The following is a 24,533-nucleotide window of genomic DNA, read 5'->3' as shown; positions in this document are numbered from 1 at the left end:
TGCAAATAGTGGCCCTTCAACATACGTGAGCCGGCAGATCCACGTTTCTCATTGTCGGGCAGCCCGGCTTTCCTCTTCCAGGTCTTCTCCTTTTTCTGGGGCATTCCAATGGCCTGGGTCTCTCTATCGAAGAAATGGAGACCCCGTGGCATCTGCGCCCCTGCAGAGCAGCTTGAGCTTGTCGTTGGCTCTTGGAGCGGGGTGCTTTGACACGCGGCACTCATTAGCAGGCGTCTTGTCTGCACCCTTGTCTTTCTTGCCCCTACCAAATGATCAGCACTTCCGCGTCCACTGTAGGAGATGTGGCTACTCGGCCCCTGGAACTGACTGATACTGGGACCACTTCGCTCGACACTCCTCTTTCGTTTTACGGTACAGGTGTGGCTTACTTGCACCGCCTTGTACCTCCTGCTGGAGAATCCAGCGCCGCGCCATTCTATCCACTCCTGCAGTGCTTTCAGAGGCGCAATCACCTTCTCCTCCAGCTTCTCCCGCTTCTCCACCGTCTCATGGAGGACACAGATTATCTGGAGAAACGACTGTATGGGCTGAAGGACCCCCTCCAGCTCACATACAGACACAATCAAATCCAAAACATTGGTGGTGGACTTACCATTCGTTCGTCCTTAGCTGCTGGCTATGAGCCATGAAGTCTCTGCGCAGGCTCAGTCGGGTCATCTTCAGGCTGAGGAAGGACGTTCATTGGTCTCGCCCTCGACCAATCAGCTGCGGGCATACAACACACTTCGTCCAATCCCTTGCCTGTCTCAGGGAGGGACTTCTGGTCCTTGACGCCCTCCTCCACCCTTCGCTTGGGCCTGTCGGGGAGTTAAGCGCGCAGGCACTCCTCGCTCTGCCCTTCTTCAGTGTGCAGCGATCGCTCTTTTCCTCCCGCCGATGTTTCACTATGGCTTCCCAGGCCAGCCTGCTTCAACCACAGATGCGGATCCACTGTGTCCCCTTCTAAAACAAAAGCACAGGGGACGGCCCGGTATCTCCTCCGTTGTTGCTACTCTGATGATCCAGCTTAGGTCCAGTAGGCTACCACCTACTAGAAAAATGAGGCTAGACCTGGCCTGACTCCACGATCAGACTGTTTCTAATGAGTTTGCAAGCAATTTGTTTGAGGAACTTGCAGACCTTGGTGCGACTGTTGATCCTATTGTGATGTGGGAGACCTTCTGTGACAAGACCCTGAAGGTTGCAGAGAGCTGTGTTGGTGTTGCTGAGGTTTCCTGAAGGAATTGTTTCATCTTGCAGGGCACCCTGGATATCATCGAGAGGAGTCACAGCATGCCGTAATGAGGCATTTGTTAGAGGGGTCTGTTAGCAAGCGACACACCATCTGTGGTCTAGTGACCCATGTCCTGCTTATAGATGAATCAAAGCATTACGCACATCCGAATCTGTTCCTTGGAGAGTCGCAGTCAGGGCGGCTGATGGAACGGTCCTTACAGATGACACTGCAGTTGTGACCCGCTGGGCTGGCTACTTTGAGCAGCTGTTTAAAGCTGATCCTCCGGCTAGGACGTTGGATATCTCTGGGTCCATGGTTCTTGGGGCTGATCCTCCAATTAGCTGTGAACCACCCAAACTCACCGAGATTGCACAGGTGGTGAACCAGCTGAGGGTAGGAAAGGCTGCAGGGATCTGTGGTATCCGGGGTAAACTTTTCCAGGCTGGTGGTGAGGCTATCTTCCTGGCATTACAAGCAATCTTTGCTTCCATTTGGGAGACTGGCATCATCCCAACTGACTGGAAAACGGGACTTGTCGTCCCTATCTGGAAAGGGAAGGGTGATCGCCTGGATTGCAGCAACTACAGGGGGATACCATTGCTCTCGGTGCTGGGTAAGGTCCTTGCTAGGGTCGTCCTCAATAGAATCCGTGATCACTTGCTCATCTACCAGTGACCGGAGCAGTCTGGTTTTACGCCTAAGAAGTCTACCATCGATTGCATCCTGGCACTGAAAGTTGTCATGGAGTGCAAACGCGAATATCGGCAGAATTTCTTTGCAGCCTTTGTCAATTTTCATAAGGCATTCAATTCAGTTGATTGTCCTGCCATTGTGGAACTTCCTGAGACTTTGCTGGATCCCCCCAAAGTTGCTGAATATCATGGCCAGCTTGTACACTGGTACTGTGAGTATCGTGCAGAGTGGAGGCAGAACCTCTGTGTTTTTCCCAGTTGATTCTGGGGTTTGTCAGGGGTGTGTTCTGCTCCTACTCTGTTCAATGCTTGTATGGACTGGGTGTTGGGCAAGGTTGTGGGATCCAGTGGCTGTGAGGCATCTGTTGGTGAAGAAAGATTCACTGATCTTGATTTTGCTGACGATACTGTGATCTTTGCGGAGTCGATGGAGGCTCTTATTGGGGCTCTTGAGAGACTGATCGAGGAGTCTGACTGTCTGGGCTTGCGAGTGAACTGGATAAAAAAGATCCAGGCCTTTAATGACCTCTTAGGCACGGCCATCAGCAGTGTGTCTGTCTGCAGAGAGAATGACGACCTTCGTCGAGAGGTTTACTTACCTCGGCAGCAACATTCATGTCTCTGGTGACTCTTTCTATGAAGTTAGTAGATGGATTGGGAGAGCATGGGGGGGTCATGAGGTCGCTGGAAAGGGGTGTGTGGCGCTCCTGATATCTATGCAAAGGGACGAAGGCCCAAGTCTTTAGAGTCCTGGTGCTTCTTGTTTTGCTATATGGTTTTGAGACATGGATGCCATCCAGAGATCTGAGAGAAAGACCGGACTCCTTCAGTATTGCATCTCTTTTGAGAATCCTTGGACTTTGTGTTGCTCATGGAGTCCCGAATGAGGCACATTATCTGCAGTGTGAAGGAGCGTCAGTTACGGCACTACGGCCATGTGGCGCGATTCTCCGAGTGTGATCCAGCTTGCAGGTTCCTCATTGATGGGGACCTGAGTGACTGGACCAGGCCAAGGGGACACCCACGTAAAACCTGGCTACGGCAGATAGATGGTCACATGGTGGGACTGGACCATGTGTCTGCACGTGGGGTTGCCAACCAGGATCCCGAGCTGTTTTATCATATGGTGGGTGCGGCAACGTGCTGTACCAGTGCATGCTCCCCAACATGACCTGACCTGAATTCTGTTTCTTCAGTGGTTATGTGGTGTCATAACTTGTTGATGATGTGAAATATACAGCAGCTGTCCTTTTAAAATGGCCAAACCTCAAAACAATGGTTTTCTTTTTGCTTTTTGCCTTCTTAAAATGACATGGATATGCAGTTTTGCAAAATATTTTTGTAATCTCAAGATGTGGATCAATACTCAATAACATTTTTGGTTTGAAAAATGGACATATTCTGTAAGTTTTAAAACATTTCTTTATGGCGAGCCCCAGTATCTATAAGATCCATTATAAACCTCAATCGTGTATGGATGGTATTTTCTGCAAAAATGAAAATGAAAAGTATAAAATGAAAATGTAATCTCTCTTTTGCAATTTCATTTTCAACATTTATGCAGCAGTTTTTTTTTTCTTCTTGAAGTGTGCATGTGTATTCGTGTCACTCAACAGAGAGCGAATCAAAGCGCTTGTTACAGTGCGTGGGTAAAACGTGCAGATGCCGCAGAAGGAGATAACAGAAACAGAGAGCATGGCTTGTTCCAAAAATAGGAAAGTAGATGCAGAAGACTGAACCTTCAAAGATGAATGGATGAACCAATATATGTTCATTCTTCCTGCAAGGAGTTCAAAATCAGTTTGTCTCATGTGTTCCAAAATTGTGGCTTTGGCAATAAGTAGTAATGTGAAGCACACTGTGAGAGAAAACATGGATCGTTTGCCCATACATATCTGCTCCAATCTGAAGTGGGGGGCATGTAAAATAGCCAAACTGAGAGCCCACTGTGATAGATCCACCAGAGTCCCCTCACATTCATCCTCAGCCCAGCAGCGTGCAAATGAGTGTTCAATTAAAATAGCATGGATTTGGGGGCAACATAAAAAAATATTTTCTAATGTGACGTTGTATAGGAGTGCGCTTTTTAGTTTTATTCAGATGGGTCTGTTTACTTTTACTTAAAATGTGAATGTGATAGGCCTACTTTTATTTTTTATTAAATAGAGGTGTTTATTTGTTTTATATGTTATGTTAAAGATATCTATTTGTATTCCATATAAATACAAGGCCAATTAAATTCAAAGGATTTACATATTTCAAGTCCTAACTGAAAAGTGAAAATAAATATTGTTGAAATGTTGTGGTAATTACACATTGTTTATTTTTTTATAGACATTCAATGACTACATATATAGGGATCTGAATCATAGCACAAACATGAGGTTCAGACTTTTGATAGGAGAAAAATTTTGTTGGTCGAACTTCTTTACATTTTAATTCAATACCCCTGCTCTTGTACCTCTGTACCACAGTGCTGATTGCCTTAATGTAATGAAGAAATTCTACAAAATAGAAGTGTAATGATTACTATACCCATGATTTACTTTTGTAGTATTTTGCTAATTTATGCAAAGGATGCAACATTATCATCCAAGTAATGCACAGTGTCAGTTTTTAAGCTAATTAAAAGCTATGGAGAAGTTTTTAGCGTGCCTGGAGCAAAGGTGTAGGTAGAGCAGGGTCTTCCAACTTTTTTTGGAAGGTGGCACACTTTTTGTAACCCAATTCCAAGGCACACTACAATTCTACCAAGCACAAAAGCATAAAATCTCTTAGACATGATAAACTGTCCAAAGGGACAGGAAATGGGGTGGCAAAAAAAGCAGCTCAGAGATTGCTGTTCATAGACACAGCACTTAGTGATGCGTTTTCCAGCTGCTTCCTCCCTTTGCCCGCTCATACCTCTCTCTGCCTCATTCCACTGACCCAGCATCAGAGGCAATTCATATGCCCACTGTCCTTTGACTCTGCAAGAGTGGCTAGCCAGTGTTGTAGCTAGGGGTGGGCAGAGGGGGTAGTCCGCCCCAGGTGGCACATTTTTGGGGGCAACATTTTTGTCCTAAAGGCTCAGTACAATTCGCGTGTAAGCAGCAGGGTTTGGAAAAATATCACTTGTGAATAAAAGAAGTAAAATTCTCTGATTTTTATCCACAAATGCTTCAAAAATAATTTTCAGACTGTCCTTCTGTGACAGCATCAGACACAGCAGTTGAAATTTATGAGGCAATAAGAAAAATAAACCTAAAATAAACATTACACCGATAATAATTTCTAGGAAGATAAACAACTAATTTACAATTTATAATTTCGTTTCATTATCAATCCAAAAGCATTCTTGCTCTGCGCAGAAAACATCCCCACCTATCACTTGTACACTACACTGGTTCTGGTTTTTGCGGCCTAATTATTTAATAATTAGACCCTGCGGTGGGCTGGCGCGGTGCCCAGGATTTGTTCTTGCATTGTGCAGTGTGTTGGCTGGGATTGGCTCCAGCAGACCCCCGTGACCCTGTGTTAGGATATAGAGGGTTGAATAATAGGGGGTTGACGAACTAATAATTAGACCACAGCTTATCATTGCGTCTATACTATATTCTTGTCTAGTTGTTATGGCTGTTTCACTATATATGAATGCATCTCTGCAAAAGTTATCTTAAATTTTCTCTATAAGTCATTTTAATTTTCTTCTTAAATAGGTTAACATATTCAGATATGCTGGAGGGCAGCAAATTGAAGTACCGCCCCACCCTGAGTGGCACAAACTCGAGCTATACCACTGTGGCTGGTGAACAAGAACCCAGGAAGATGGACCCCCGACCTGTCTCCTGGCTGCTAAAGTGCTCTCTACGTGCTGCTTCTGCAAAACGGAAATCTCAGGATTGCTTTTATGTGAGCTTCTCCAGGTAGTCCTGTTCTCCTTAGACCGGTCTTGACCACCTGAGGAGTGTGTCTCTCACAGGGTTTAACCCAGGGGCACTACCCCGTTATTTCCATGGTGCACCAGTTGAAAAACACTTGTGTAGAGTATAATTATTAAGTTGCTGATAGTGATGAATAGTTGAGGATAGTATTTATAGATTTTTAACACAAGTTTTAATGTATGCCCATTTAAGAGATTCATATTATTTCAATTAAATCAGTCTTCAGCAGCAGTATTTAGCTAAAAGCTCAGGTTTGAGGTCATTGTTTAAGTTTAAACTATGCCATTAATTTTTTTTTAAATTGTATATTTATTTCATCCATCCATTTTCCAACCCGCTATATTCCTAACTACAGGGTCACGGGGGTCTGCTGGAGCCAATCCCAGCCAACACAGGGCACAAGGCAGGAACCAATCCCAGGCAGGGTGTCAACCCACCACAGGACACACACACAAACACACCCACACACCAAGCACACACTAGGGACAATTTAGAATCGCCAATCCACCTAACCTGCATGTCTTTGGACTGTGGGAGGAAACCGGAGCGCCCGGAGGAAACCCACGCAGACACGGGGAGAACATGCAAACTCCACGCAGGGAGGACCCGGGAAGCAAACCCAGGTCCCCAGATCTCCCAACTGCGAGGCAGCAGCGCTACCCACTGCGCCACCGTGCCGCCCTTATTTCATGATTTATGTATTCATTTCATAATTATGTTTTTATGTTAAATGTGTTTAATCGCAATGAATTACATACATTAATGCGATTAATTAATTAATTTTTTAAAATTGATTCCTATACCCTTTTTTTTATTTTAGACTCATGAATCGATTGCCATTTAGATAGCGCAAGGTGTCAGCTGGGGTTGGCCCCTCGGATTAAAAAAGTAAAGTGACAGGTCAGAAAGGAGAAAAGGAAATTGAGAAGTGACTGAGTGAGTGAGTGCAAGCTCAAGAAAAGGGAGTGCCTAGAAGGACGGCTGGAGCACTCCACGGGTTTATGGTAGAAGTGAGTGTGCGAGGGCGTGAGTGAGTGAGAGAGAGTGAGAGAGTGAGAGTGAGACCAGCTGGGTGGAGATCTGCTGGAGAACTAAGGGAGCAGTGAAGGAGGAAGGTAACTGACATAGATCCCACGGTTCTTTTTTCTACAAAAAGTAACTTTTAATATTAACAGTATAGTATGCACTTATACTAATGAATTAAAAAAAAAAACCACTAATATTTATATATTACTAGCTGTCCACCACGGCTCTTCCCACATAGTAGTAAAACAGGACAAACTTTGCTTATTGATTTTTAAGCAGGTATCACTAGCTAAGCAGAGGTAAGGTGCACACCAAAACGTGGCCAGAGGTAGACCGATTTGAATGGAGGCAGGCTCATGAATGAGAACGATGCTGCCCGGCTCCCCACTCCTGAAGACTAGCCACAAATTTGGCTCGCAGCCTCTGTCTCGGATTAGCGTGAATATATTGCTCCTGCAAGCGAACTATGATTCTTAGCGCAATGAGAGAAGTCGCAAAATCAACCGGAATGTTCAAGCAAATTATAGAAAAAAACCTGATTTAAATCCATTAAGCAGTTCTCTCATGAAAAGAGGACAGACAGAAATTGGATTTTATATATATATTTTAAGCCCACCACAGCTGTGTCATCAACAATCTGTGTGAAGCCATGGAGGGAGTACAGCAGAGGACTGTGGAGCCCCTGGTGTTGAGGGCGAGGAATGATGAATAGTGTTCACCCATTGGCTAATTCTATTTTCTTATATTTTCAGAGAAAAGCCAAGCAAAATGACACCTTTTATTGGCTAACTAGAAAGATTATAATATGCAAGCTTTCGAGGCAACTCAGGCCCCTTCTTCAGGCAAGATGTAATCAATGATTACATCTTGCCTGAAGAAGGGGCCTGAGTTGCCTCGAAAGCTTGCATATTGTAATCTTTCTAGTTAGCCAATAAAAGGTGTCATTTTGCTTGGCTTTTCTCTACATTCATAATGGCTAACACGGTACAACACCCTAGTACTACTTATATTTTCAAAAGCTTTACCCTTCTGATTCAATTTCAGAAATACAGACAGACAGACAGACATTGGATTTTATATAGAGAGAGATATTTTTGTAATTCTCATTTAATTGTGAATAACCAAAACCATGAATGTAAAATTTGTGGATCTGGAGGGGGAATTTCTTTAAAATAAAGTCACCATTTTCCGGATGCAACGTTTTTGCATTCCTGGTGTGGAGGGCTGCCACATCACAGTATTAAAGACAGATTAACTTTGCATCCTTCTCGCAGATGCTGTGTGGTTCTGCCCTTTTCAGGGTGTTATAGGTGAGCAGGTAAGTAAGAGGTTCATTGTTTGTCGGCTTCTTGTAACTCAGAATTAAGGTAAAAGTTATCTATGTGGTAGTTACAGTGAGTTAAAGATTTGATGTAAACACTGAAAAGCGCTAAGAATCTTTATTTGTATCAGGTTTCCAATAGCAAACACGAAGTGTCTTAAGGTCTAGTATACGTTCTTGTATACGGTATTCAGTCTCTTTTTAAATGCATCTCTATAGACACACAGAGACAGAGATAACACCTTGAATAAATAAAACTTGTAAAATCATGTTAGAGCAGGATGATGTCATCATGCTTCCAGATCTGCAATATGCAGGTCCGTTTAAAAAAGATGCCCAGTCTTTGTCTGATCCCACATTAAACAAGTCCGAGTGCAGTTCATTGGCTCCTTCTTACAAGCTTACTCAAGCTTTAAATTAAGATTTCATTTTGGAAATCTGATATCTTCATATAGCCACAGGTCAAAGTGCCTTATTAAAAAAACCCTTCTAAAGGCATGAACAAATGACATGCGGCAGTCCCCCAGCTCCTTTTCAAAATGAAAAAAACAGAGGGAGCAAGGTGACGATTTCACACGCGAGTATGGCGGCAGCTGCGTGACGTTCCTGGCCCCGCAGCTCCGGCTGCGCTGGTTGGGGATTCATCTTCGCTCGAGTCGGCCTGCTCCTCTTTGTGCAGTTCCAAGCTGATGTGGCTTTGTAGGGCGGCAGGGGTCAACCACTCCTTAGGAAGGCAACTTTGAAGAAAGGGAATACAAGAGCTGAAGTAGGCCAGGCGATTCACCCACCGTGGGATATCTCTGCCACACAGGAGCTGAAAGTGAAAAAAGAAAAATGCATACATTGATTACAGCTTTCACCCAGGTTTCTCTAATCATATTAAATTAGATATTTAGATATTAAAAAGAAACCAACTTTTTAAATTTTTTTCTTGCATACAATAGAGGTATGACTTGCATGCAGAAATCACCTCATTTAATTTGTGAGTCCTTCCTAAGTACTGAGATAATCAATATGAAGTACAACAGCAATGACTGTGAAATCAGGTATCAGATTTAGATGCGATTATACAGTATGCAACAATAGAAAAGTTTGATTAATAGTTAGCATTCACTAGGAAACACAGGGACCTCTGGTCCTCAAATGAAGATGGTTTATATAGAAAAATGTCAAGGCCAAAGATCAATAAATACAATACTTTGTCACACATGTACACCGGGGGACCCATCCTCCTGGCCCTGGAGAGGTAAGCACTTCTGCTCTGGGACGAGAGGGGACTTCAATGCTAACAATCTCTTCTCCTATTCCCAGAACAAAGGAAAACACCCTGACGAAGATGATATAAAAGGCATCCTCATCTGGAAAGAGGCATCTCATTTGGACCCTAGCCTTGGAGTAGGGCAGAGCCAGCTAACCTTCTTTCTTTAATTATTAGCTCTTTACGAAGCCCCTGTGACTATTTTCTACCAAGAGTGGTTCATTTTTCGTTGTTTATTCTGACTATACGGGGTGACCCAGTTTCGTACCCTAACCTATTCCCTGCCTATCTTGCTCTGCTTACACAGCCGCTTTCACGGCTTCCACTTGATTATGAATTCAGAACACATATCTGGCATGTCCTGTTCTTTTATTACAATAAACATTTCTGTCCTGCAGTAAGGCGCTTAGCAGATGGTGCTGCTTTTCTTTCTGCCATGTCACATTGTCCATCATTTTTCTTTCCAGAGGCTGCCGCAATCCCAAATTTTTTGACTTTCCAAAGGGTATCAGGTCCTAATCTTTTGATTCATCTTTAGACCAAGACTAAGGTTCTAGCGAGTACCAGCAGGTTGCTTCACTGCAGCTCTTCTTCCTATCGCATAATTGGCTTCTGCATTTTGCTTGCCGCTTAGCAGATGCCAATGCTCTTCTTAGTCTTTCTGACATGTCACCTTCTCAATCAGTTTGCCGTAAGAAACACACAAAGCCAGCTTCACCTTTGCTACCTCAAATGTGTTGCTTCACCAGCATGTGTCAGGTCATAAACTTTCAATTAAAACCAAGTAGTTTGCGAGTAATCGTGCGACAGATGGACACACCTTAGCATTTTATATTGTGAACAAAGCACAAACAACCACTATAAAGATTTGGGGACTCCACCAACATCAGTTGGAGGGCGTGATGAAGAGGAGGAAGTGGGAGGAGTCTCAGTTGTTTTTTCCTTCTGGTGGTCTGTGAAGGATTAAGAAAAGGCATTAGTACCACATATCAACCTCTGCCTCTGTACATTACTCCCAATTAAGCCCTTAGACTGCTCTGATGCACACGTGTGTGACAATATATGTGTATTTATAGATTCATAACATTCTCAAAACCATACTAATCTAATTCAAGGACATGGAGGACTGGAGCAAAGCAATAAGCAACTGTGAACCAGGCACAAGTCTGTTTTGGTGTCCACTCATGCACCCCTGTTACATTTGAATTAACCCAATGGAAGTTTTTTTGGAAGCAGCACAATCTTTATCTTTAAGGAAGAAACGAGTAGTCCTGTTACACTGCATGACTCTTCCAGTGCTTTTCAGTCGTAGCCTTTGTCTACATAATCTTAGCAAGTGGGGGGCGGTTGCAGCGTTCTCCTGTGACCTCCAGTTGTCTGATGTCCCGACTAACTCAAATCAGACCGGTCTGTAACTCACCCTGATCTCGAGTTTTAGGGGGCGGGCTCACGTGTGTGCAAGATGTTCCAACCAATGAGCGCTCACCAGGAAGGGCTAAGCATACAATGTGGTCCCAAATGAAAGAAGGAACACACGTCTTTTGGATGTTGAAAACAGAAGAGAAGTTCATCTATCTGATGGCTCGGGTCTGTGGCACCATGACAGAATGGACAAAGGAAAATAAAAAGGCAGAGATTCTGGCTGAACTCGCCATACCAGGAAAGCCTTCACACATGCACTGGCACCATCAGGAAGCATGTTATTACCAGTCAGAAAGTGTCAAATTCTCCACACTTTGGAAAAGTTAAACACTGATGAAAAGACTAAAAGTAGTCGTGCAATTTGTCTTACCATGCATTTTCTTAGTTGTGCGGTCTGACATCCTCAAGATGATGAGATCCATTAAACACAATCACTAAATTTGCCTTCCCCTCTGACTAAAAGTTGTGCAATGTGCAGCCATTTTTTTCTTTTGAGATTGCTACCCAAGCACTAGCCAACTACAAACTAAAGCCAAATTAGAATTCAAAACCAAAAACATCTTCCTAAACCTGAATTTTGGTTGCTCGAGTGCTAGTCACTTGAAAGTCTTCAACTCTTTCTAAAGTTCAGATAATATCAAAGCATTCTTGAAAAAAATCTTACATTTCTTATTTTACTTGATCCGCTTGTCAGATATCCATTCACATGCTGACAACATCCCAAACACATTTTTTTTTGTCTAAAATTGCTATATTTTAACCAGGGTTCCTCCCCTGGCTGGAGTTTATATTCCTTTTTTTTGTCTTCTTTTGTTCCTTTATGATTATATTTATTTATACCAGGGGGCTTTGCCCCCCTGCTCGATTCGCTCACCAACCCCTGGGCCTGCGCTACGCACTATCCTCTTTGCGGATCTGTCGCTTGCGTATGTACAATTTAAACAGATTTTTATTTTCATGGGAATTGTTACATTTGCATAATAGAATTATTTTACATTACAGCGAGTAATTAACCATATTAAAAAAGAGTAAAACGTAATAATTTGAAAGCAAATTATGTTTCATGTTGTGATAGAGTTATTCATTGATAATACGATTTCATTCTGTTTGGCTTTGAAATTAACATGCAAATACTTTTTAAACTTACATTTTTACTGTAAAACTTCAGTAAAAACAATTTTTTTAATAAAATTTTTGTCAGTATCGCATTGAATTTTGATTCCGCGTTTGGACTTTGATTGTGACAACGCAACATATATGTAACTGCCGTGATTGAATTTCGTTTCTTTCTCTCTATTAAATAAAATGACTTTTTCGAATGTTTGGCTCTGAGATTTGTAAATTGTCTTTGCAAAAGCTATTCTAACGGGAAGCTGTTAAGGTTTTAATACGAATAGCATATCAAGATCTCCTTTGGTGTCTAATGTTATCCGATGTACTATATTTCCTTTCTTGGATACATCCTTCTTTCAACAGTATTTCGGTCTGTGGAAGACCGGATGGTGTTAACGGTTGTAGATATTCTACAGGATATTGTAAGTTGATGTTTTCATCGTCCACATCGTAACCACCAACTGTTTCAGCATTGTCTATTGATACACATTTAACAAATTTGCTGTGTAACCAATCAACAATTTTCGCATTAATTCATTTGACTACGTCGTTTCTCGGTACTAGGATTGCCCGTGTATTCATTTTTTTTTATATTAACCCATCGGGATGAAATTCTTCACTAAGATTTGGAAATAATACGTCTTCTTTAATTGCGAACTTAAAGTGAGGAAAATGTTAAAATTTATAAGAACTTAGAGAGCAGAAAATGTGTCTGTCAAAAGCATTCACACAAATGAGAGGTGAGAGGACCGTGTGCGTGGTTGAATATGGTTGTGAGGAGGGCATGACTTGAAAAAACCGCATGGCCAAAGTCTTGACGCGCGGGACTTGAAAAAATCTTCCAAAAAAGTCTCGTCTCGTTGCAGGTTTTTTTTATTATAATAGAGAGATATTGTTGTTCATGCTTTTGTTGTTCCCGTTTATTAAAATGGGCTTCATGATGCAGTGGTAAGCCCGTCTGCTTCAATCACATTGTGTATTTATGAACCTCCGTTCACCGGACAGGCTTTACATCCCTCTTTTTCTGTATGTCTTGTTGCCTTTTCTCATCTGACACACTGGCCCTTCCATTCCTCTTTTTAAGGTGCTCCTTGTTGCCTTGAAGCCAGACAACATGATGTATGCCATACAGTTTACCATTTTACACCACCCACCTGCCTCATTCTTCAGCCATTCGCACACTCTTGTGGTCTCTGGACAACATTACGTCTAGGCACAGACAGACTGTGCAGACTACATAAGGACAAGACCCATACATGGAGTTTAAACAGAGCATGCTGGATCTGTAGCCAGGGTCAGCATGTTAAAGACAGGGTGAAAGGCCCCAGATTATTGGGAGAATAAAGACAGGAGATAAAGGAGATGTTAAAGGAGTAACCGAAGTTTGTTGGTCAGGAATGAACAAAAGACAAAACCAGAGAAGTGACAGTTGAAAATGAGCGTCTGAAGGACAAAACAAAACTTGTGGTTAAAAAGGCAATAAAGGTAGCTAAAAACCGAAAGAGCCTGACAATAACTAGGACTCGTCACATTAACTATCATTAAGACATTTTTTGATCCATTGTGGGATACGTGGGAATGCGGACGCTGCTCTTTTATTGCATAAGCAGGATGATGTCATGCAACACGTTACCACTAGAAATGTGACATCATCTCATAATTTTTAATTCTATAATTTTAAGGTTCTAGGAGCTGTTTGCTAAAACAAACATGATGGCCACCAAGAAAACAAATTGCCACCTAAACAAGACATAAAAATATTTAAACATCAGCAAAATTAAAAATAAATACAAAAAATTTCTTCACTCCTCCATTTTCTAATGCTCATCAGGGTCCAGGTTGTGGGTGAAGCATTTTAAGGCAAGTTGTCAAGACATTCCTTTTCCCCCTCCTTCCCCCAACTCCTCCAAGGGTGTACCCAAGGTGTTCCCCAGCCAGCCGAAAGATATCATCTCTCCAGCATGTCATGGGGTATCCAGAAGTCCCCTCCTGGCTGGACATGCCTGAAACACTTCTGCAGGGAGGCATCCAAGAGACATTCCAATCAAATGGCCTGGAGCTCCTTTCAAGGCAGAGGAGCAGCAGCTCTACCTTGAACTCCTCCCAAATGTCTATCTCTAAAGCTGAGCACACCCTGGGCAGGAAGCTCATTTCTGCCACTTGTGTCCCTGATCTAGTTTTTTCAGTCACTACTCAAAGCTTGTGATCATAGGTGATGGCAGGAATGTTGATCAACCTGGAAATTGAGAGTTTTGCATTTCGGCGCAGCTCTCTCTTCGTTATGAAAGACCAGTGCAATGTCCGCATAACAGCTGATGCCACTGCCATCACCCTGTCGATTTTTCACAAGACCCCCAAGATACTTAAACTTCTCTGCCTCTCTCCAACTCAGAGGGGGCATTCCACCCTTTTCCGGATAAGAACGATGACCTCATGGCCATCCGGTAAAGCCAACAAGACCACATCACTTGCAAAAAGCAGAGATGTGATCCCGGGGTCACCAAACTGGACCCCTCCATCCCTTGGCTACACCAAAAAATTATGTCTATAAACATTTTGTAGCAAAAAAAAGAGAAAATGCACAAAAACCCACTCCATTATTACATATTCCTAGTACAGGGTGGCCCACGAAAAAGTGGCTCGCCTCCAACGAGACAACTGCATTACATGGTGAGGAGAAAAATTATAAAATTTGGTACTCACATTTACAGAAGATACTGAAAGTGATCTCCTTGTGCATCAATACATCCCTGTGCCTGTTTCAGCGTGTTCATGTACACTCTTTGCACACTCTTTGTCCATGGCCACTATTTCATGCGCCACCCTGTATAACCTATAATTCTGTCATGATGCTGTAATGCAATAAGGTAAAGCAGCATGGATGTTATTTATGTATTTCCATTACAACAGGGTTAAACCTAGAGGGAGAGGTTAGGTAATGAGTTGTCCAGCTTGCCAAGGGTCACGAAAGATATAAATGAAATAAATGGCGGTATGCTGTATGGCAAGGAACAGGTCCTGTAGGGTTCACACTTTAGAAGAGGAACCAGACAATTAAATAGGGAGCCTGTCCAAATAGCAGTATGGGTAAAAATTCACTAGGCCTTACATGTTAAAATTGTGCCGTAGAATTATCTACTTGATGGCCATTGAAATGAAAAAGAACTGAAGGAGGACTGGCAAGAGGCCAGAAGAACTCCTCAGAAGCATCAGGAGATAGCAGAAGGTTCCTGTGTAAAGTAGCTGGAATCCTGAACCACATTGGCGCGAGTGAGAGTGTCTGTCTCTTTTAATTGACTTAAGAGTCGACACTCATGGGGCTGCACGGTGGGGATCTGAGGAGTTGCCTCCCCAACTTTCAGAATGTATTTCTGACGCCAGAAGTGACTGCTGAAAATAACTCCTGGGTGACTTTTAAAGCCTTGGAGTCTGGAGGTGAAGTGATATAACAGCTTGACTGGCACATGTGTAATGGAGAGAGAAAGAGAAATGCTAAGTATGAGAGAGTTTAGGAGGCACACAAGAGCAGTTTTAGTACTCGTGGTGTCCTATTATTTGAGCAGTTAGTAATTAGGCGAGTTACCCCACCTCATAATTTGGTCAAATTAAATTTTGACACTCAGAGGTCACATTTATGCCAACAGTGAAGTTTATTCTTAAAAGTTATCACAATTTATGTATTGCTTTAAAATCTAGAGCCAGCAAAATGGTTTTTCAGTGTGTGCTTCATGAGCCCTAACTGGCACAGAACTCACTCACCTCCAGTCTTTAATGGGACAAAGTGTGCATTTGTGCCATATAATTAGATCCCTTTGTAAAAAAAGTAAATTGAACAGGAGTATTCTGAACAACATCATGATTTAGTTTAGTAAATAAATGGTAGATGTGTACTGTCAAAATGATATTAACACTCACTGACTTTTGAAATTGTAATTCCATTTTAAAAACTCTTAAAAATCACGTTAATGATGTGCTTGACTTGAATTTTACAAATTTCATAATTATAGGAAAACACCTTCAAGGTGAACGGCGATAATGAGATCTTATGGCATAACAAAGTCCAATATGTCACTGATATTAAATCTGATTCAATAGGTTTATTTTCAGTGGGCCACAACCTCCCCAGACATTGTGCAAAATAGGTAATACACTTCTCCCAGTAATTTAAGAAGTGAGGTGATGATTAGTGAGCAGCAGTATGGTTTCATGCCAAGAAGTAGCTCCACAGATGCAATGTTTGCTCTGAAGGTGTTGATGGAGAAGTATAGAGAAGGCCAGAAGGAGTTGCATTGCGTCTTTGTGTACCTGGAGAAAGCATATGACAGGGTGTCTCGAGAAGAGCTGTGGTATTGTATGAGGAAGTTGGGAGTGGCAGAGAAGTATGTAAGAGTGGTACAGGATATGTACGAGGGAAGTGTGACAGCGGTAAGGTCTGCGGTAGGAGTGACGGATGCATTTAATGTGGAGGTGGGATTACATCGTGGATTGGCTCTGAGCCCTTTCTTATTTGCAATGGTGATGGACTGGTTGACAGATGAGATTAGACAGGAGTACCCGTGGCCTATGATGCTTGCTGATGACATTGTGATCTGTAGCGATAGTAGGGAGCAGGTTGAGGAGACACTGGAGAGGAGGAGATATGATCTAGAGAGGAGAGGAATGAAGGTCAGTAGGAACAAGACAGAATACATGTGTGTGTGTGTAAATAAGAGGGATGTCAGTGGAATGGTGGGGATTCAAGGAGTAGAGCTGGTGAAGGTGGATGAGTTTAAATACTTAGGATCAAAACTACAGAGTAAGAGGGATTGTGGAAGAGAGGTGAAAAAGAGAGTGCAGGCAGGGTGGAATGGGTGGAGAAGAGTGTCAGGAGTGATTTGTGACAGATGGGTATCAGCAAGAGTGAAAGGGAAGGTCTACAGGATGATAGTGAGACCAGCTATATTATATGGGTTGGAGACGGTGGCACTGACCAAAAAGCAGGAGACAGAGCTGGAGGTGGCAGAGTTAAAGATGTTAAGATTTTCACTGGGTGTGACAAGGATGGACAGGATTAGAAATGAGTACATTAGAGGGTCAGCTCAGGTTGGACATTTGGGAGACAAAGTCAGAGAAGCGAGATTGCGTTTTTTGGACATGTGCAGAGAAGGATGTTAAGGATAGAGCTGCCAAGTAAGAGGAAAAGAGGAAGGCCTAAGAGAAGACTTATGGATGTGGTGAGAGAGGACATGCAGGTGATGGGTGTAACAGAGCAAGATGCAGAGGACAGAAAGATATTGAAGAAGATGATTCTCTATGGCAACCCCTAAAGGGAGCAGCCGAAAGAAGAAGAAGATTAAAATGTTTATAACAACCCATAGTGGTGTCTTCATCTGCAATTTTTTTAATCATGCTTTTTCCAGTTGTGGCCATGTGCCTGCTAAAAGATACTAAAAGTCCAGTACCATTACCTCCCTTAAAAGTAGTAGCAGTAACTGGAAAAAAAAAACAAAACAAAGGAGACCAACATCCAGAATGCATTGAGCACAAGGTTCGATTTAGTTAGATTAGGTATATTTTATTGACCACCTGAGCATCACTCAGTCTGTAAAAACAGTGATAAAATCATTAGTCCCGAGCGCCACTTGGGCAACTGCGTAAGCGTTAGACCCGAGGATTACTCGTGCTTTAAAAGTGCCAACAGCTCGGGAAACCATATAGGCGTGTATTGCGTAAGCGTTAGGCCCGAGTGTTACCCAGGCAATGGTGCAGATACGTGTTCTCCTAGTGTCATCATGGCGTCTCGTTAAGAAACGCTTTTCAGGTGTCCAGATTTTAATAATAATTCTTTGCCTTTATATAGCGCTTTTCTCCCTGCTCAAAGTGCTTAGCAATTGCAGGTTAAGGCCCTTGCTCAAGGGCCCAACAGAGTCCCTTTTGGCATTTTACGGGATTCGAACCAGCAACCTTCCGATTGCCAGTGCAGATCCCTAGCCTCAGAGCCACCACCACATGTTGTCTGCTCCTGACAGTGATATGAGCAGTGATGACGAATTGAATCTGTCTACAGGCAGTGAAATCGAAATTTTGGTGAATCCAAAAGTGACGCTCATGTAAATCTGATCTTTCTACTGTAAAACATGCAAAACACTAAAAGTACAAAGTCAGAAGTGTAGAAAGTATAATAATGATACAATAATGATAATAATGAATAATAATAATAAAGAAAAATGCTAATACCGTACACTCTTAAAATGTGTCGTTTTTGTCGTATGTCTTGAAATACATGATCCAACGTCACAGTCGGCACAATAGTAGCATGATTCCTGATTGCAGTGTGCTGTTCAAAAGCTGATCAGTCTGGAAAGAAAATCCACAAGGAAGCAAGTGTGAAGGTATTGTGTGCCCCCATTGGTCTGAAGGATGGCTGTTTGGGATTGGCCTGAATCAGAGGCCATTCTGTAGCACAACGCCCTATTGGTGTAAGGATTTGGACAAAGAATGTATAGATTCGGTTGCTTTACACCTCCCTCTCTCTCTCTCTCACACACCATCACGATGAAGGAGCATCTCACACACCATAGACTGAAAAGAAAGCCACACTGAAAACCATTGCTTGGCAGCCATATTGAGACAGGCATGCGGCCTGTTCTGAAGAAAACTGACCAAAAATGATGATTTAACTGGAGACATTTTAAGTAACTAACAAGTCTGTGTGCTACCTGAAACTACACATCAGCATTTATCAAGTTGTATGGTTGCCAATATTTAAATGTACTTTGCTTATTGCTATTATTTTATGAATATTATCAATAATACATCATTTAAAGTTGGAACTTAACTCCTGCTTGTCTTTTTACTCTACTTAATTGCCTGAGATTATAGATGTAGAAGGGAAGGAGGGGAGAAGTTATAAAGTACAATACCTTATAAACAGTGCTAAATCTATGGGATTTGAGGAATTCTTACAAAGGCTTGTCATGCACGTATGCATGGGAGGCAACTAAAAGGCACAAAGGAAAGTAATTCCACACCAGATGAGGGGATGGCAGAGTGCACTAATCCTTACTCTGTTTCATCGGCAGACAGACCACGGGAAATTTCACCTGGATCCGATAACACCACTTCCAGTGTCGGGCCAATTACGTCACTTCCGGCCCTGGTCCTGATGACATCACTTCCCCTGCCTTACTTTAAAGCCGCCGTCTGTTTGCTCTTTGTTTTTGGACTGAAGTCTGCAAATCTCTGAACCAACCTTCATTTTTAGGCAGCCTGATTTAAGTATACGGGTGGCTGCCTCTTTCTGTGTCCGTTTAATCATTTCATAGGCTACACAATAAAGAAAACTAAGGGGAAAAGTAGAGCAATAGAGAACTCTAGCAAGACAAAACACCTTTCAGTTCTAAACTTGAGATGTTGCAGTTTCAGTTTAGTCAGTTCAAAGCCAATAGGCATGGCTGGGCAGTGGGCGGTGGTGAGCATTTAAATTAATATGGTGTCACACAATTGCATCTGGGGATCAGCTTCCTGACACTACTACGGTAAGAGATACCACTCTATGACGAGATTGACACTGTTACTAAATGTCTTTTCTCTTTCACTTGCAGCTAGTGTACCTAATCCCACCCAGAGCAGGACCTGCACTTTCCAGATGGGGCTTCATAAAAGTGGATGGCTCTGGAAGATGTGCGGCATTTGGACCTGCACCTTGAGAAGGACAGACCTCCTGCATGAGTTTTCCTTAAAGCCCCTCCTGATGGAGCGTCTTTCTAGTTGGGCCATTATACGGTCATCTTTATATTGAGCCGCAGTGCACGTTTTGTTTTTTTCTGTGTTCATTAAACAGGGTTGGACAGATGCTGCCCCAGTACTTCTTGGTGGATTCTCGCAGTTCGTCGTCTTGGTCAATGGCTATATTTTGTCAGATGATATCAGAAGTTATAAATAATTTGATGCCAGTCAAAATAGACCAGGCATTGTTTGATGGATTTTTCTGTGACTTGAAAGGTGTGTAAATCTGCATGTTTTGCAAATCATTAGCAAAAGAGGGATGGATATTACTAGTTAGGTAAATTAATATTTGGATTTCTGGACAACATTTTTTAAGTGCCTTTCAGACAGCCTTGGTGTCACAATCCCTCCTAATCCACTAACAGCTGTGTTTGGTGGGCTCACAGATGAGCTTAAAGTGGAGAAGGGCAAACAGACTGTAATTGCCTTTGCTTCACTATTAGAATGTAGACTCAAAGGAATGGGCTCTGACCATCACGCTCAGTTCAGCAAGGGATGGCTCGAAAAGTTGGACACCAGAAAGGTTGAGAAAGACTAATTTACAGCATATTATTAGAGCTTTCAAAAAATAAAAATGAAATAACAGAAATTGCACCAAAGTGTGCATGAATATTTGGGATGTCAACATCTATGAACAGTTTCTTATCCACATCACCAAGCTAACTCAATCTTAACCTGATCTAGGAAACAATAGTCATTTTACAACTATTCTCATTGACTGAGATTTGTTTGACTGACATATAATTGAATGAAAATGCCCAGAGCAGCTCAACTGGCTCCTCTCAATCTGGAGTAGCAGCGACTCCACTCTGTGGCCCTCCCGAATTGCTGAGCTTCTCACCCTATCATAGAGTGTCAGCCTGTGAAGAATCCTCATTCCTGCTGTTTGTACTCGTGGTCTCATTCTTTGGGTCATTTCCCACAGCTCAAGACCATAGGTGAGAGTTAGGGTTAGGGATGTGGATCGATTGGTAGACTCAGCTCCTACTTCACGACCATGGACTGGTACAGTACCCGCTGAACAGCTGCTGCTGCTCCAATCCTCTTGTTGAACATCTCGCTCTATTTTCCGTCACTCTTGAACAAGACCCTGAGATACCTGAACATCTTCACTAATGGCACAAGTTCCCCCCTTACCAGAAAGGATAATCATATTTACAATTGCCATTCTTCCAGCTAATGTGAGATGTAAAGATGATGATGTAACATTAACATCTTGTTTACCGGTTTACATCAACACCTGAACTGCAAAAAAAAATTATTTAAAATGATCTTTCAATATTATAACTACACCTCCTAGACATTGGAACTTTTGTGAGACAATCAGAAGAAGGTGGTGCAGTTTAGAACTTGAGATGGATTTCCAAGTACATCTTTTATCCTTGGATTTGGTTGAGTTCAGGTGTCATTTCTCAAATATAGGATGAGCTTGGTTCAGGTTTAGTTTTTCACAATTGGGACAGAATCTCATGTTTCAGTTGCTCCCCACTGTCCCTTTAATATAGCATAGCCCCCAACATCATTTTTCTTCCTGCCTTTAATTTTTTTAATCTGGAAGGTTAAATTCATTAATGTTATCCTTAAGCAAAGTAAAGACCACATAAACTGGAGTATAACAGAGAATTGACTCAGAAGAGTACAGTTTAGTGCAGCCAAAAGATTGTTTCATCATAAATTTGAAAATTATGAAGGTAATTGAAAAAGCAAAGGCAATTTGAAAATTACACGGTAACAACAAGGAATAGCAAATCATGTAAATGTGAAGCTGCTGTTGACATGGTAGTGCAGTTGTTGATGACCTGTCTAAATCAGGGTTTAAAACACAGTTTAATGTTCCTTTCATCATAGGTTTATGATGACTCATATTGGAAATGAATACAAAAACTTCTTTTTGTTATGCAAATGTGATACATATATTATCTAAAACTAATTACATTTCATTTAGAATGTTACTCGGTCTGCATATTTCCATCTACGTAATATCAGTCGTTTATGCCCATCTCTTTAAGCTCCCAGCACTGCTATTCTTGTTCACGCTCTGGTTACAACTTGTATTGATTATTATAATTCTATCCTTTCTGGTCTTCCTCACAAACTCCTTTACAAACTCCAGTTGGTTCAGAATGCTGCAGCTCGTATCATTACCAGAACCCCTTCCATTGAACACATTACTCCTGTCCTTCAGCAGCTTCATTGGCTACCTATTAAATACCGCATTGATTTTAAGATTCTGCTTATTACTTACAAGACCCTTCATAATCTGGCACCTCCTTATCTTTCTGATCTTCTTCACATCTCCATTCCTTCTCGTATCCTTAGATCTTCTTCCTCTATCAATCTTATTATACCTCCTTCTCACTTGACTACCATGGGGTTTAGAGCTTTCAGTCGAGCGGTTCCTCACCTCTGGAACTCTCTCCAAGACATTCGTAATGTCGACTCTCTTCCATCCTTTAAATTTAATCTAAAAACACATCTTTTTAAACTGGCTTATTCTGTCTGATAATTTTAGCTGATAAATTTAAATTTAATTTTATTATTGTATTTATCCTGCTTTTATTGTACTGTAATATTTTATTAATTTTATGTTGTGACTGTTGTTATTAATGTGCTGTGTAAGGTGTCCTTGTGTGCCTTGAAAGGTGATTATAAATAAAATAAATTATTATTATTATTATTTAGTTTCACTATTGAAAATTTTATACAAATAAAGTTAGCTTTTTTTGGTTTATTTAATTGTCCTCCTTCTCTATTCAAATGCCCGCCCCAGGATGACATCCTAGTAGTGGCACTGAATCAGGCAGTGTGGTGTAGTGGTTAAGGCTTTGGATGTCAGACCCTTAGGTTGTGGGTTCTGATCCCACTACTGACACCACTGTGTTACCCTGAGCAAGTCACTTGACCTGCCTGTGCTCCATCTGGAAAATGCAAAAAGTATTGTAACCAATTGTGTCATAAATGTTTTAAGTCACCTTAGATAAAGGCGTCAGCCAAATAAGTACATGAATCAGACAACATCTTCTTTCACATTTGCTGCTGTTAGCACGGACTTCACTCAGCACTTGAACTACACCTTTTGCAGTGTGATCACCATTTCTGAATGAATGAAAATACCACCACATTGACAGCATGGACAAGCGCATTATGTTACAGCTTGTTTTGCTAACTTTCTTGCCTTTGAATGTGAAGATCTGTCCAACAATACACAATGTCATTTTATTCAAAATGTAACATTGGTTCAAATCACTGCCGGCTCACTGTCTATAGTGAGTTTCCATATTCCCTTGTGCCTTTGTGATTTTCTCATGGGTTTTGGTTTTCTTCCTTCATTTCACAGACGAACATAACTGATTAATTGGTGATTCTACATTAGCCATGTGCTAGTGAATCTGGGTCTGCATTGCCATTTCAGAAGAGCCTACTGTTGATGAGAAAGGCTTTAGCCACCCAGTAAATTGTGATAATACAAGTTTAGAAAATAGAAAATAGACAAACTGAGACAAAAATTATGTATTTCGTTGGCCCACAGCCAGATCTAAAGTAAAAAAAAAGTTTGGGTATTTTTGAGAGTTGATTTAGTTGTTCAGTTAAAAAGTTTAAAACTAGAAGCTTTCATATTCAACTAAAGTTCTGTGCAAGCCAAAGAAATCCTATGACTTCTGCTGAAACTCACCTCAGCCAAAGATGAAGAGAAGTGATTGCAGTTCTTATGCATTAGGTGATAGGCGTTGCCTTTAAACTCCTTCCCCAGTTCCTCCATGATCTTCTCAATGTCCTCCTCTGTGAAGTCTGTTGTTCCGAGTGCAATGGCTTCTCTACAAAAAAATGAGACAGCATGAAGTCTTTAATTTCTGGAGGGACCATAAATTAAGTGGTTTCAACAAATGATAACGTTTCATAATCATTGGATGTTGTGTGTATATTACACCTTCACTTTCTGCAGACTTACTTATGTTGTGTTGACTAGGCCCAAAAATGGCTAAAATCAAACGGCTTACTCAAGAAAGATTGTTGCATGTGACAGACTGCAAAGAAATTGAAGATTTCACACAAAGGTGTCTGTTACTGTCTTGGGAGAAAAGGAAAACTGTAGGAATGGAAAACTGCATAAGAGGAGAAGGACATCTGAGAGTGTAGCATGAGAAACAAACACCTGATGGGTCCTCAGTTGGCCTCTTCACTAAATACACACCAGTGTTGACTGGAGAAAAGACGATTTCAGAATGCCGACTATCATACGCTTTTCCAGTCATCTTCCATCCAATGTCTGCGTACTTTTTCACATTTTAACCTTTTCTTTTTATGTGCCAGCTTCAGATAGGGCTTTTTCTTTGAAACTCTGCCTCTAAAGCTAGCAGCCCAGAATCATGATGCTTGCTGTTTTTGTATGAAATTGCACAGTGTTTAGGCGTTGATCAAATATTATTTTGTTTTTTAATTTTACAACACCCCATTCATTTTTAGATTTTTTTTTCTGTTAAGTTCATTTGAGACTTTGTATTCACTATCTATAAGTCACTGTGTGTAAATATGGGCATTGCATGCAATGGACTGGCGCCCACATAGTTCCTTCCTTAGGGCCAATGCATTTAGGAAAGTCACTGTTCCCCACGTGTGTGATGGTTAAAGAGTGGATGGATGATTATGTCTGCTTCTCTTCCTTTCTTGATAATCCCATTACATTCAGCTCACATCTCCGCTTGCTTTGAAATTCCACATTTCAGCTGAAGAGCTGCTGCAGCTTCCTGGTTAGTCCATCTGCCCAAGTATGAAT

General features: G+C 41.7%; 1 protein-coding gene across 1 annotated transcript in view; it reads right to left on the bottom strand.

Moving 5' to 3' along the window:
- Positions 1-8,052: 8,052 nt before the first annotated feature.
- Positions 8,053-24,533, bottom strand: part of LOC114666473 (deubiquitinase DESI2) — a 135,549-nt gene continuing 119,068 nt past the window's right edge. Inside the window, exons 4-5 of the mRNA XM_028821364.2 lie at positions 23,433-23,574; positions 8,053-9,013 (exon numbers count right to left, since the gene is read on the bottom strand). Coding sequence (XP_028677197.1) covers positions 8,771-9,013; positions 23,433-23,574 — 385 coding nt within the window. The 3' untranslated portion in view covers positions 8,053-8,770. The remainder of the gene's footprint in view (positions 9,014-23,432; positions 23,575-24,533) is intronic.

Source organism: Erpetoichthys calabaricus, chromosome 16, assembly GCF_900747795.2.
Source record: "Erpetoichthys calabaricus chromosome 16, fErpCal1.3, whole genome shotgun sequence".
Taxonomy (NCBI): Eukaryota; Metazoa; Chordata; class Cladistia; order Polypteriformes; family Polypteridae; genus Erpetoichthys; species Erpetoichthys calabaricus.
This window is presented reverse-complemented; position numbering and strand designations above follow the sequence as displayed.